This window comes from Vanellus vanellus, assembly GCF_965231255.1.
Source record: "Vanellus vanellus genome assembly, chromosome: 4".
Classification (NCBI taxonomy): Eukaryota; Metazoa; Chordata; class Aves; order Charadriiformes; family Charadriidae; genus Vanellus; species Vanellus vanellus.
Genome location: NC_138909.1, coordinates 45,079,422 through 45,091,939, shown reverse-complemented (window position 1 = coordinate 45,091,939; position 12,518 = coordinate 45,079,422). Strand labels below are relative to the sequence as shown.

The window sequence follows — 12,518 nt, the reverse complement described above, 5'->3', positions numbered from 1 at the left end:
CCCTTCAGCATAAGGGGGTGGTTGGAGTAAAAAAAAAAAAAAAAAAATTAAACCCGAACTGAATGATCTGTAGTGAGAGAAAAAATGCAGCTTTTTGAAATTGTCCCTTGGAGACAGACACTTGCTATTCTCCAGCCAGCCCCTTCCTGCGAGCGTTGGCGGAGCATGAACTGTGGTGTGTCAGTTGTGACTTCTCACTCTTCAGCCTTTCCAAATGCAGTTTTGGCAACTTGCTGTTTTGAAACTGTTTCATTTCTTCCCCATTAGTATCAGTGAAGTGAAAAGAGGCTCACCAGCTTAATGGGCATATATTTATTACTGTGTTCTTCCTTCAATCATGTTAGCAGCGGGAAGAGCCGCTCATGCTGTCCCAGACACAGCAGAGAACAATGAATCTATCAGAGTCTAAACAGCATCCCTTTTGGACAATAATAGCTTTTCTTAACAGTGTTGATGAAGAGCGAAGAGGTCCATTTGCAGTAAACTGTACTTTTTTTTCCCCTCTGGTCTCTTGCAGGATACGATAAAACGTAGATATATCGGTTGTCCTGCTGTTTCCTTTTCTTTGTGAGAAAGTAGCCTGTTTGCCAGGTCCAAGGCTGAACTTGGACCTTCTCTCTTCTGCAGCCTAAATATTCTTTCTGACACTAAGATAGTCTAAGATGGGTCAAACATTCTAGGTATAATTTCCAGACTGTCAGAGGACAAAAGGCACCCAGGGAGCTTGGGCAGAAGTGTTGTAGGTTAATGCACCTTAAAGAAACCATACTAAATGGTACAGTTGATGCTCTTAGTTACAAACAAGCTTTGCTTTACTTCATCATTTGAGGATTAAGAGAGTTTATCTAAATTCACATCTAGATTACAAATCAAATTAGATTTGCAAGATCCATATGGCTAAAATAAGCTGAAACAAATCAGATCTTGAGCAACCTAGTTGGATTAGCAAGCCCAGTTTCCAAAGCTGTACTTTAAACCATGTAATGCATCTAAGTCCTTCTGCAACCCTGGTGCAAGTAGTGGTTTTCTCTGAGTGCTTCTTACTCTGCTTAAATCTTTCCAGTAGAATGCTGTGAGGATTAATTAGTTAATGTTTATTAAGTGCTGCAAAGCTGCAAAGTGTTATTTAAGTGCTATCTTTTTTTTTATCAGTCGGGACTTGATTCTATTTCCACCTACACTTGGGTTTGTATCTGTGTAAATCTGTGTATTGCACTGGAATTGCTTGTGATTTCCCATTCAGTTCCTAATGCCGAGGCGCTTGCCTTGCAGTGCAGACAGGTATCTCACCTGATGGTCTTCAACGTGTGGATTTGTTTGAAGGCTTTAATAGTTCTGGAGATGGGCAGCAGCTTGTAGCGCTGTGACTCAATGATGCCTAGGACGGGGAAGGAGTTTTCCACTGGCATCCAAGAAGAGCAGTGGCTTTTGATGCATGTTCTACTGACTTATTTCAGGGCCAGGTGCAGGGCATAAAATGTATAGATAACCTTTGTGATTTATCCCATGCATTGGGTGATTTGAGCTTCATCTTCTTAGAGCTAAAGCCTTTTTAATGTAAAGATTATTAAAAGCAGGGTTCTAAAAGGTCTGTTGGTGAGAATTCCTACTGAGGAACAAGTGTCGACAGTGGTTTATTCCATGTTTATTAGTAAAGCCAGACAACAGATTCCATATATATTAGCAGGTAGGGTTAGGCACATCAGACAGGTTTACAGACATTCAGGTGACATTAAATGTGGAACCAGAAGGCCTGGGATTCCACCATTGTAAATCTATAAATCTTGCTGAAAACATTCAGCCCTAACTGAATGCTTTGGCTGGAGCTTGTGGTGTGCATTTGTCTCTACGTTAAATATCACTTTTCAAGAAGTGGGATTTTGGGACTGAAGCTGGAAAGAAGTGGGAGAAAGCCACGCAAAGCATGAGTGATCGTGCTCCTAGGGGAGAAAGTACGGGTGGAGAGCGAGGCAGAATGTGTTGTAGCTCTGTTGGGCTGCATCAAAATGCCTTGAGTTTGGCACAGATGTTTAGTTTTAGTGAAATACTAAAAATACATAGATACTTACTTGTTTTCATGTTACCTGCTGAGAGGTTCTAGAGATGCTGCCTGGAGTGAACTGACCACCATAAATGCCTTTAATAACCAGGAAGGCAGTAGGGAAAATGTGGTGCTGTAAGAGAGGATGATGTGTTGGAAAGTGCAGTGCAGTAAGCACTTGGGAGATCTCCATCCGTAACTATGTAAATTTAAAAAAATAAAATAATCTCAGAAGCATAGTGAAATAAAAGTGAAATAATATCAATGAGGAGCACCTGTTGTCTGGGGTGGACCTCCTAGTTCGTCAAATGGGGCTTCAGCAGTGAGGCCATGGATGGATGTTCTTCTCGAGCTGCAGGCTCTTACCTTCTTGCCAAAAGGGCTGCGGGGAGCAGTTTCGAATAGAAATGTCCCACGGTACTGCTGGCAAAAGGGATGTTTTCCAGTACGCTTAACCTTATAATGACGATTAATATGAGCTAACCCTGCTGGCAGAGTGTGGTGGAGCTGCTGATGAGCGCTTCTGGTTCAAGCTGGTGTCCCTGGGGAAAGACCAGATCTGCTCAGCTAAATTTGTGGGAGAACTGTTTGGAAAAGGTGTAGTGCTAAAGTCTGGGATTTCTAAATGTTCTAACATAAAATCTTCACCTTTCATCAAATTCCCATTGGGATCCAAAGAAACTGTATCTTTGCAAGCCACGCTGAAGTTGGTATGAGCTGCAGGTGCTTGATGCTTTGGGATGTTTTTACATCTTGAGCTCAAATTTGAGCCAGAACTGATCATGTAGGTCCCATCTTAAAGTCAATGGAGAGAAGCAAGCACTGCTGGAGTGCAGGTTGTACAGTCTGTACTGGTCATCTAGTCACGATGAGTCAAATTGTTTGTTTTCTTTGTTTTCTGCCCACTGACTTAAAGGAAATTGAGAATTTGCTGCATTAGGTTTTTATTATAGAATCATACAATCATCTAGGTTGGAAGGGACCTTTAAGATCATCAAGTGCAACCATCAACCTAACACTGCTAAAACCCACTACTAAACCATGTCCCTAAGCACTATGTCTACCCGTCTTTTAAATACCTCCAGGGATGGCAATTCCACCACTTCCCTGGGCAGCCTGTTCCAATGTTTGACAACACTTTTGGTGAAGAAATTTTTCCTAATATCCAGCCTAAAATCTCCCCTTGTGTAACTTGAGGCCATTTCCTTTTGTCCTGTTGCTTGTTACTTGGGAGAAGAGATCGGCTTCTACCTCTCTACAACCTCCTTTCAGGTAGTTGTAGAGAGTGATAAGGTCTCCCATGAGCCTTCTTTTCTCCAGGCTAAATAACCCCAGTTCCCTCAACTGCTTCTCCTAAGACTTGTGCTCTAGACCCCTGACCAGCTTTGTTGCCCTTCTCTGGACACGCTCCAAAGTCTTTCTTGTAGTGAGGGACCCAAAACTGAACACAGTCTTAGAGGTGCAGCCTTGCCAGTGCTGAGTACAGGGGGACAATCACTTCCCTAGTCCTGTTCACCACACTATTCCTGATACAGAGCAGGATGCTATTGGCCTTCTTGGCCTCCTGGGCACACTGCTGGCTCATTCAGCTGGCTGTCAGCCAACATCCCCAGGTCCTTTTCTGCTGGGCAGCTTTCCAGCCACTCTTCCCCAAACCTGTAACACTGCATGGGATTATTGTGACCCAAGTGCAGGACCTGGCACTTGTCTTGTTGAACCTCATACAGTTTGCCTTGGCCCGTCGATCCCGCTTATCCAGAGCCCTTTGTAGAGCCTTCCTACCCTCAAGCAGGTTGACACTCCTGCCTAACTTGGTGTTGTTTGCAAACTTCCTGAGGGTGCATTCGAACCCCTCGTCCAGGTCATTGATAAAGATATTAAAGAGCTGTAGATGTTTGTTAGAGGGGATGAGTCCCACCTCCGATGTCTTACTGTGGCCATTTGACTACCAGTTAAGGGATCTAGAATGAAGTTAAAATTTGTTCAGAGTCATCACTATCACTTGACACTAATGCAATGCAAGATTCCATTGCTGGTCTGAAGTGATTCTCAGTGAATTTTCCAAGCACAGTAAGTTATACCTTTTGACCAAGGATTTAATTTTTCTTTTGTTTCTTTTTTCCTCTGGTTTCGTATCATTTAAACAATTGTGATTGTTAGAAAGTGCATCTGGTTTTGGAGGCTCTCCCTCCAAATGGTGACGCACATGAAAGCAGCTTGCTCTTCTTCAGAACGAGCTTTGCTGCATCACACATTCACTCCTGACACCCAATATTTGGAATTCAGTGTGGGATAGATAATCCGAGCTTTGCTTTAATAAACCTTGCAACTCTGAGTGTGAAACTACAGGCAATTTCTAATGGGGTGCAAACTCCAGGCTGTTACCTTATTAAAATCAGTGCAGGTGGGATTGCATGAAAGGGTGAGAACCTCCCTGATGGAGCGGGAAGGGGATGAGCAGATTTTGAGATGGAACTCTGTCTCCACTTGACTGGACAGATAAAATAAATCAACTGAAAATACTCATTCTAAGGATTTCCTCTTTGACCTTGACTTTACTAGGGGAATTTTGCAAACTGTTGTGATGATGATGCAAAGTCTAACACAGGTAGACCACTTAGTCTTTGCAGAACTTAAACTGCTGTTTTACCTTACATGTAGGGCTCATCTACCATGTGACTCCACATTAGCTCTTTGAAAATAACTGTGCATGGTAATTATGCATGTTTAACGTGTGGTTAATCAGTAAAGTCTTTTCTCCATAGAGTTATTCCTGATGTGGCGTATCCAGAGCACGCACCCGTGGATTTAAGATCATTTTAATGTCTACTACTGTATTGTGCAAAGGATCCTGATCCTGTTGGCATGTACAGTTGAGGGAGGGAAGCTTTAGAGCATCTATTACAGATTCCCGACATCAAATCTACCTCTGTGTCTCCATTGACTGTAGGGAGGTGGTTGCTGGCAATGCAAGGAAGTAGGTGGTGTGAATCTGTCGGTGCTCTCCTCACCTTAGACGCCTGAGGTCAACTTCAGTGATGTTGTAGGTGGTCTGGATACCACCAACTGCACTTGTGTAGAGTGGTGCCAGCTGCTTCTTGTAGTAGTGTTGGAGCTGGCTGTAAACAAAGGTGAACAATTTGTAAACATGGTTTTCTCATCTAGGTGAAACTTTGTGTAGAGGGGAAAAAAAATTCCCACATGAGTCCAGGACCATGAAATCTTAATGTATTTAATAGGAGGGAGGTTAATATCTTAAGAATAAGTGGTACCCTTTGTACTGTTTTTATAGTGGCAGGTGTTAGCTAATAGATTTGGGCTGGGTATGTTCTTTAAATAAATACTTTTTTTGAAAGCTATCTCTAAGCTGCGATTCTGCTGCTAAATAAGGAATACTAATGAATGTCCTGTCAACCAAAGATCATATCTATTCCCCAGGAGTTATTCCAGTCTCTAGCTCCTTGCCTCAGCTTTGGTTCTCTTTAGGTCATAGCAGTCTTTGATACCCTTCCTTAAACATGATAAGCACATAATATTTCTGTGTAGCTGAGTTCAGTTCCCAAGTTCAGGGTTTTAAAGCTATCTGCTGTATGTGGTGAGCAAAGTGGTGAGTATCTCTTCCTCAAAAAAATTGTAGAAAAAAAACCAGAATCCTGGGAAGGATGGGTGGAAATCTCATCCATGAGTAGTGTCCTGAAATGCTGGTGGTGGGACCACTTGTGAACGGTCTTGGAGCGATTCCTCCATGACCATGAAGGACATCTCCATGAAGCAGAGCCTGACATGTCCTGGTGGAAGGTTGCAATGGCCACAGGCTGGAAAAGTTTGTCCATCGCTGCCTGCTTAGGTTCCTGGGCAGATAGTGGAATATATTAACAGTTCTCCAACACTCCTGCCCCTTCGCCCTTTGGGCTTCTTTTGTGTAAGTCCATGTATGAACAGGTCTAGTTCTTGCACACAAATTTGAATGGTGGCAAAACCCATATGTAGCTTTGAGCCAGTAATATATGACACAGATGATGTAAAGGAAGATCATCTATTACAGGAGACCGACCCAGTATAGGCTGACTATATTTAGAGCCTGTGGACCTAAATCTAGCATAAATTGAGCACGAATCTGGAGTCATTCCACGTGCTCCAGTGAAGATGCTTTGGATTCACGCTAATGTAAATGAGATCAGAATCTGGCTGCTGCTTGAAGATGGCCGGAGAGAGCGTGAATGAAATCCCCAGCAAAAATAGAGACTTGCTCTCAGAAACAAGCCCCCCAGCTGGCAAGACTCGTCAGAGTACTGGAGCTATTGAAAAATGCTGCAGACAGAAAATGAATTAGAGGATAAAAAAGTGAAAATGAGCTGGCAGAATCTTTAGGTGACTCATCAGGTGCATCTTGTAAAGTCTCTTTCTGAGAAGTAATGAAATCGCATGTTCTAACAATATTTGCACTGCAGCAGGAAAATGCATAAATATTGGGATCAATTAATGAAATTAGATAATTTGACCAAAAAAGCCATAGCGCTGGCTCAGAAACCATCCCTTTTCCTTTTTGCTAGTCTTGGTGCTTGCAGTTAGAGAGGAAAATCATGTGTTTTCATTTCACGTCTAAGATACATGAAACCTAGGTAGCCACAGGGTCACTGGGACACTTTGGGTAGTCACCTGCAGCTCAAGGCCTTCCAGTTTCACCCTGTGGTAGTCCTCAAGCTGGTGGCCAAGCAGGTACAGAAAAGCCCAGGCAGCTGTCTGCAGCCTCCCAGCCTTTGGATTTTAGGTTTGGTGAGGGCAGACGCATCTTGTCTCTGCCAACCACAAAGATTGTCTCTTCGTGTCCCTCAACCTCTATTTTTCAACTGTAAAATGGGGAGTAATGATTTTCATTAAAAAGGGAAGCTTTCCTCCAGAAAGAGCCCTGTGGATATGTGCATCAGCCAATGACATTGAGATATTCCAGTAACTCATTGCATACTGTAGAGTTCATTATGGAGCTTCAATTCTGGAGTGAGAGCTGAATTTGGAGTAGGGTTGCTGGTATCAGTGGGTCAATTTATGCTGTTCTTAATAGAGCAATTACCTTATTCCAACAATATTTTCATTGATGTATGTTTGGGGAAGGCAGTAAACCTCACGTGAGGAAGAATAGCTGAACGGTTCTTCATTTATACTGTAATAATGATAAAATCTTAAGCACGAATGCCTGTATTGCAGAATATGGGCACGGCACTTGAGTAGGTATTCTGGTGGGTGATCATGAGCTCTCCAAGCAAAAAGAGCTATTGCTGTCTTTGGATTTATCAATGGCAAGAGCAGAACTCATCAGGTTAGCCTACCCTTGGTTTGGCACTGGTACAACTGTTGTTGGAATAATTTGTCGAGTTTCTGGCATCCTTGATTCAAGAGGATGTTGACAAATTGGAAAGATGTAAAAGAGCCACAAGGGTGGTTAAAAGATTGGCAAACACGCCTTGCCAACGAAACAGCCAGTCTTCTGGCTCAGATGAATTTTATATTTTTTTTTTTCTTTAAGCAAAGGTTAAAGGGCAGCTCCAAATACCTGTGTGAAGAACAAAAATAGACAGCGCTGGAGGCTGTCAGACAGAGGTGTAACACAAGCCAGTGCCTGGACGTTGAAACCATACTTGAGCTGAACAGAACAGTTTTTAATAGTAAAAGCAGTGATCGGTTGTGATATTTTGCAGGAGTCCTGTTTTTTTATCCATTTCTAGAATTATGTACATCAAAGTTGGGAATTTTTTTTCTTTTTAGATTATAATTTGCATTTAGGCATAATTCATGGAGGAAAGCCCTCTGGCTTTATTAAGCAGGGGGCAAACTATGGGTTTATGTATATGCCAGAGCATCTCTTGGTGTTGTGCACCTACTCATTAGCTCTACCTGCACCTCATGTAGGATGTTTCTTCCATATTGCTCATATACCTCTGCTGGCTGAGCCTGATTTGAAGGGTTTTGATGCTGCTGAATTACAGTAAGAATATAACAGTAGGTGCTCGTGAGAGGTTTAAATGAGATTTTTTTTCCTCTTCACAAGCATTTTTTGGTCCAAGTGTTTTCCTTCTTGTGAAAAACGAAAACAGTGGCTGGCTTATTCTGAATACAACTTTTATTTGAAGAGATACTTCTTCTGTTTCCCTACAGGGACAGGGCTTGGTCCACCTTTGTTCCCCAGCAAGCCTCGATTTCTGCAGGAAGCTTGTCCATGGAGAGGCTGTGCTAAATTTACCTTGAGATCTACGTGCAGCAGAGTTACTGAGATAATTCTTGATTTGTAAAGCAGAGCGTCAATTCTGACTGTTATTCCTTCTTATAATTCAATATGAGAAAGACTCTCTTCTCTGCCTTGCTGGTCTTACTGGCCACACAGATTTAAAGGAGCTTGGTGTTTGTAATGGATCTTTAAATACATCCTGGAAAGATGCAGAAAATGAGTCTGTTTTAAAGCAGTCGCTCACGTTTGTTTACTACAGCAGCTAAAAGATGAATATTTGGAGTTTGTTATGAAACTACACTGGTCGTTTTTTTAAATGTGATGTCCTCTCTTATTTTTCTAGCTGTGGGAAGCTCAAAAAATAAAACAGGTAATAATGCTTTTTTTATATTTCACTATTATTTTCAACTATTGCTGCTTTTTTCCTTTCTGCTAAGCGATGTTGTCCTCTTCTCCATTATTGACTTTGCCAGTTGCTGTTTTGTCTTGCCACAAAAATGTAAATGCAGAGAACACTGTTGCCACCAAAGAGTCTGATCTTTTTTTTGCGTGTGTGTATTTATATATTTTGATGTCTTCATTTTCTCCTTCCTGTCTAGTAAAGAGATTTCTTGTCTCCAGCCTTTTGAAAATAGTTTGACAGTTCTTTGGTAAGGCTTGTGACTGTGTCGTACCTTCTTCCTCTGCAGTCCTGGATCGCTTGAGGATTGACTTTTTCATCCCCAGCAAGTTAATGCCAGTGCAACTTCCTGGGCCCATAGTAAAACTTGGTAAAAATGGGCCAAGTGAGCTGTGTTGTCTGTTCATTGATAAAATGGATTTAGAATTTCTGTGGAGGTTGGGCTGCCCACAGCCACCAACATTGGCTGAGAAGCTGTGGGTACACATAAAGGTTGAATTATCTGGCATGCGAGGGGATTTTATTTGGGTCACCCTTATGGTTATGACTGAAGGGGATCATACCTGCATGTTTTTATCCAAACTCAGCCAGATCCCGAAGCAGAGTTTCAGGTTTCCTACAATGTACCGTGTGGGCTCACACAGACATACCTGCAGATGAGGAAGATGTTCCTTGGTCTGAATCCATCTGCCATGGCTGAGCCACACAAGTCCTTACAAGGATCTCCTGTGACCCATTTGCTTCACAAGCAGCATAAAATTATTTACACCCTTGGTGGGTGGTCTTTGGGGATATTATAGTACCAAGAAAGAGCCACTTTCTATATTTCAGGTTAAATTATTTATTTCTAAATTATTAACTTTAAATTATTTAAGGAAAGGGGAAAGCAGCAGTAGGAGGAGGTTTTGTGGAGACTGCCGAATAATAAGTGCCTTTGGTCAGAGCTGCAAAAGCGAGGAGGGTGCTGAGATGCATGAAGTTCCCCGGTGCTCTCTGTTTGAAGGTGCTATTTGTAGAGGCTGAGTGCTGGCTTCACTGCGCCTTGCCAACTGCTGCTGTGCCTTCACCGTGTCTGTTTGCTGACTGTTTTACAGGCCATCATCCATCCCGATACAAATGAGACCATCTTCATGCCTTTCCGAATGTCAGGTATAGTATGTCCCGCTCGGGCAATCATTAATTTTACTGGGAATTTGTACAAAATGTTGGTTTTTTGGTTTTTTTTTTTTTTTTCCTTTGGTTTTTGAATTGCATCATGTAAACATTTAGACCAAGATCAGAGAGTAATCCCAATGCCTAAATCCCTTTGCAGTCAAGGAGAATTAGGATCCTAAATGCCTATGCGAGATGTAGTGCTTAATATTTTTCCTTCCTTCAGATATTTTAATGTGGACTCAAGCTAATACCCTTTCTGGAATTTTTGAGTTATCCATCACTATAATAGGCATTTTAACTTTGTAGTAAACAACGAAGCTTGATACCTAACGAACAGCTTAGGGTTTTACTCTCCAGGAGAGAATGGGGTGAGCCCTATTTTTCCATGTGCAGTGGTAACTAACAGCCATGGCATTAGGAGCCCAGGAAGGATCAGCTTGTTAAGCCCAACTTAACCAGGCTGCTTAATGATTAAGTCATTGCTGCCTCCTTCCTGCTTTGGGGTGTCCCTTTGCCATGCACAGGTCCACAACTACCTCTGCGGCGTGTTGAATAGCAGTTCTCTTGAGGATGCAAGTGCAGCCTTGGTCCTTTCCCGAAGGACCTATTTAAGTAAATAGGACCTATTCCGTATTTTAGGGGGTAACATCTTCACCTGAATACTGGGCACAGGGGAAAGATGACAGGGCTGGCACACTTTGTTCTCCAGTTCATTGAAGAAGGGTGATTGTGAGGGTGAAGTGGAAGGGAGAAAAGCCAGTGCCTACTCCATTGCTGCCTTGTTCTGTATTTTTTTTTCCAATTTTTCTTCCTCTTAGGTCTTTGCCCTTTCCGACTGTAAATTGGATCCATGAGGCTTAATTCAGTAATGTTGGTAAAATGCTCTGAGACCTTCTAGTGGAAGTCATAGAGATGAATTATAATTAGCACAAAAATTGGCAGACTTAGCAGGGGAAAAATGTGCAGCATTTGATTTTTGTGGCGCTCAATAAGATTTGGGGTAAAGGCTTATCTCTAATATAGAGAGCTTTGACTTACACTTGTGATCAAAATAGTTCCTTGCTCCTCCACAATGCCAATATACTTTCTTCGGGGTACTTATACCCTGTTCCTTTTTCTACTGACCTAGAAATAAATGAGCTCTCCTGGTATAAAATTGCTAGCGGAGAGGTTGATAAAGCCAATGAAGAAAGAGGGATGGTAGTATGGTCCTGCTCCTTAACTGGCATGGGCTCTGCAGCTTGTTAGATGGCTTCATGAATGTCTTCAGCATGCTATCCTGGTGGGACCAGGCTCAACAAGAGGGGAAGGGGCACAGAAAGCTGAAGAGTTTTCTCCTGGGTTAGTGAGGGTAGGTTGTGGGAGGGTCTGATGAGCAACAGAGCTGGCACGATGGAGGGAACAGATTGCGTGACTGAGCCTGGGAAGGGGGGCAGGATCTCCCCCTTCCCGTGGCATCAAGCCACTAGGTCAGTTCAGTTAACACCACCGCAGCAGCAGCCATCTCCTCCTGGTTCGGACCAAGCAGCTCCTGGTCTGAGCTGTCATCCCTTCGCTTCTGCTGATTTGAGTTTTTGCTGGCTGCCTAGCCCAGCTCAACAACATGATGCCCTCTGAAGTGCTAATACCATGTACTGGCACAGACTGAGTTTACTGGAGTAAGCTTTAGGGTCTAGATGTTACAAGTTTCAGTGAAACTCTTAGACCACAACCCAGAAAAAGCAAAAAGAGGATGGGAAGGAGATTGGGAAAAACCAGGAGACTGCTCGGTGCATCAGGTGTAGGGACACAGGCATCCCTGTGGTGGTACGGAGCTGGTGGAAGTGAGTGCAGCCTGTCCTACCAGGTGTGGATTCTACCCTAAACTGGTAGATGTCTTGGATATTATTTTTTTTCCATCTCAAAACTGCATATTGAAATGCATGCTTTTTTTTTTAATAGGTTACATTCCCTTTGGAACACCCATCGTAAGTATTTTAACATCTCTCCTCGCTTTGTTTGCGAGTACCAAGAAATGCATTTTTTAGCACTTGCAGACAATTCTCCAAATTCCTCCTTACCTTCTCGCAACACATTCCCGCAGGGTTCCCACCTTTCCCATTGCATGTTAGCAAGGGCTTTGTTGTGTAAAGCCTGCCCTATGGACACTGTGCTCAAGGTTATTTATCTATTTAACATCATTCGCCCTGCCCCCTGCAACGTCTTCAGCTTTATTTTTCCCTTCGGGAAAAGGAAGACCAAGATAACCTCATTGCCTGCAAAATGCAACTTCTGCAACTATCGGATTTCATCTTTGGACACTTTTTTTTTCATTTGCATGTTTTACAAGTTGCTTCCTGAACGTGACGAGCTACAGCATGGCGAGGCCAGTGTCGTGCGCTCTCATCTTGATTAATTAAAACGGCGAGTGCTTTCCGTGGGGTTATTGCTAAGGGCTTTTTTAGTTTGTACTTGTTATTGTGAAATTTGTAAGCATTTGGGTGCTCTCGATAGTGAAAGCCAGAAGGGAGATAATTCTGCTTGTCTTCCTAATGCTGAAACCTCAGCTCGTCTTCAGGAACAGGAATGAATAATTAACCCCATTTTATGAATGGGGAAACTGAGGCACACAGTTTTGCCCCAAATCACCCAAAGTTGGTGCCAGAAGGTCCTCCTAGCTGCCAGCTCTTGGTTCAGGTTATTAGATCATGCATATTAAA

At 42.7% G+C, this 12,518-nt stretch overlaps 1 protein-coding gene across 1 annotated transcript in view; it reads left to right on the top strand.

Annotated features, from left to right (window-relative positions):
* The window catches only part of SFXN5 (sideroflexin 5), a 102,796-nt gene that overhangs the window by 33,640 nt on the left and 56,638 nt on the right, over positions 1 to 12,518 (top strand). Inside the window, exons 4-6 of the mRNA XM_082482362.1 lie at positions 8,608 to 8,634; positions 9,759 to 9,813; positions 11,761 to 11,786. Coding sequence (XP_082338488.1) covers positions 8,608 to 8,634; positions 9,759 to 9,813; positions 11,761 to 11,786 — 108 coding nt within the window. The remainder of the gene's footprint in view (positions 1 to 8,607; positions 8,635 to 9,758; positions 9,814 to 11,760; positions 11,787 to 12,518) is intronic.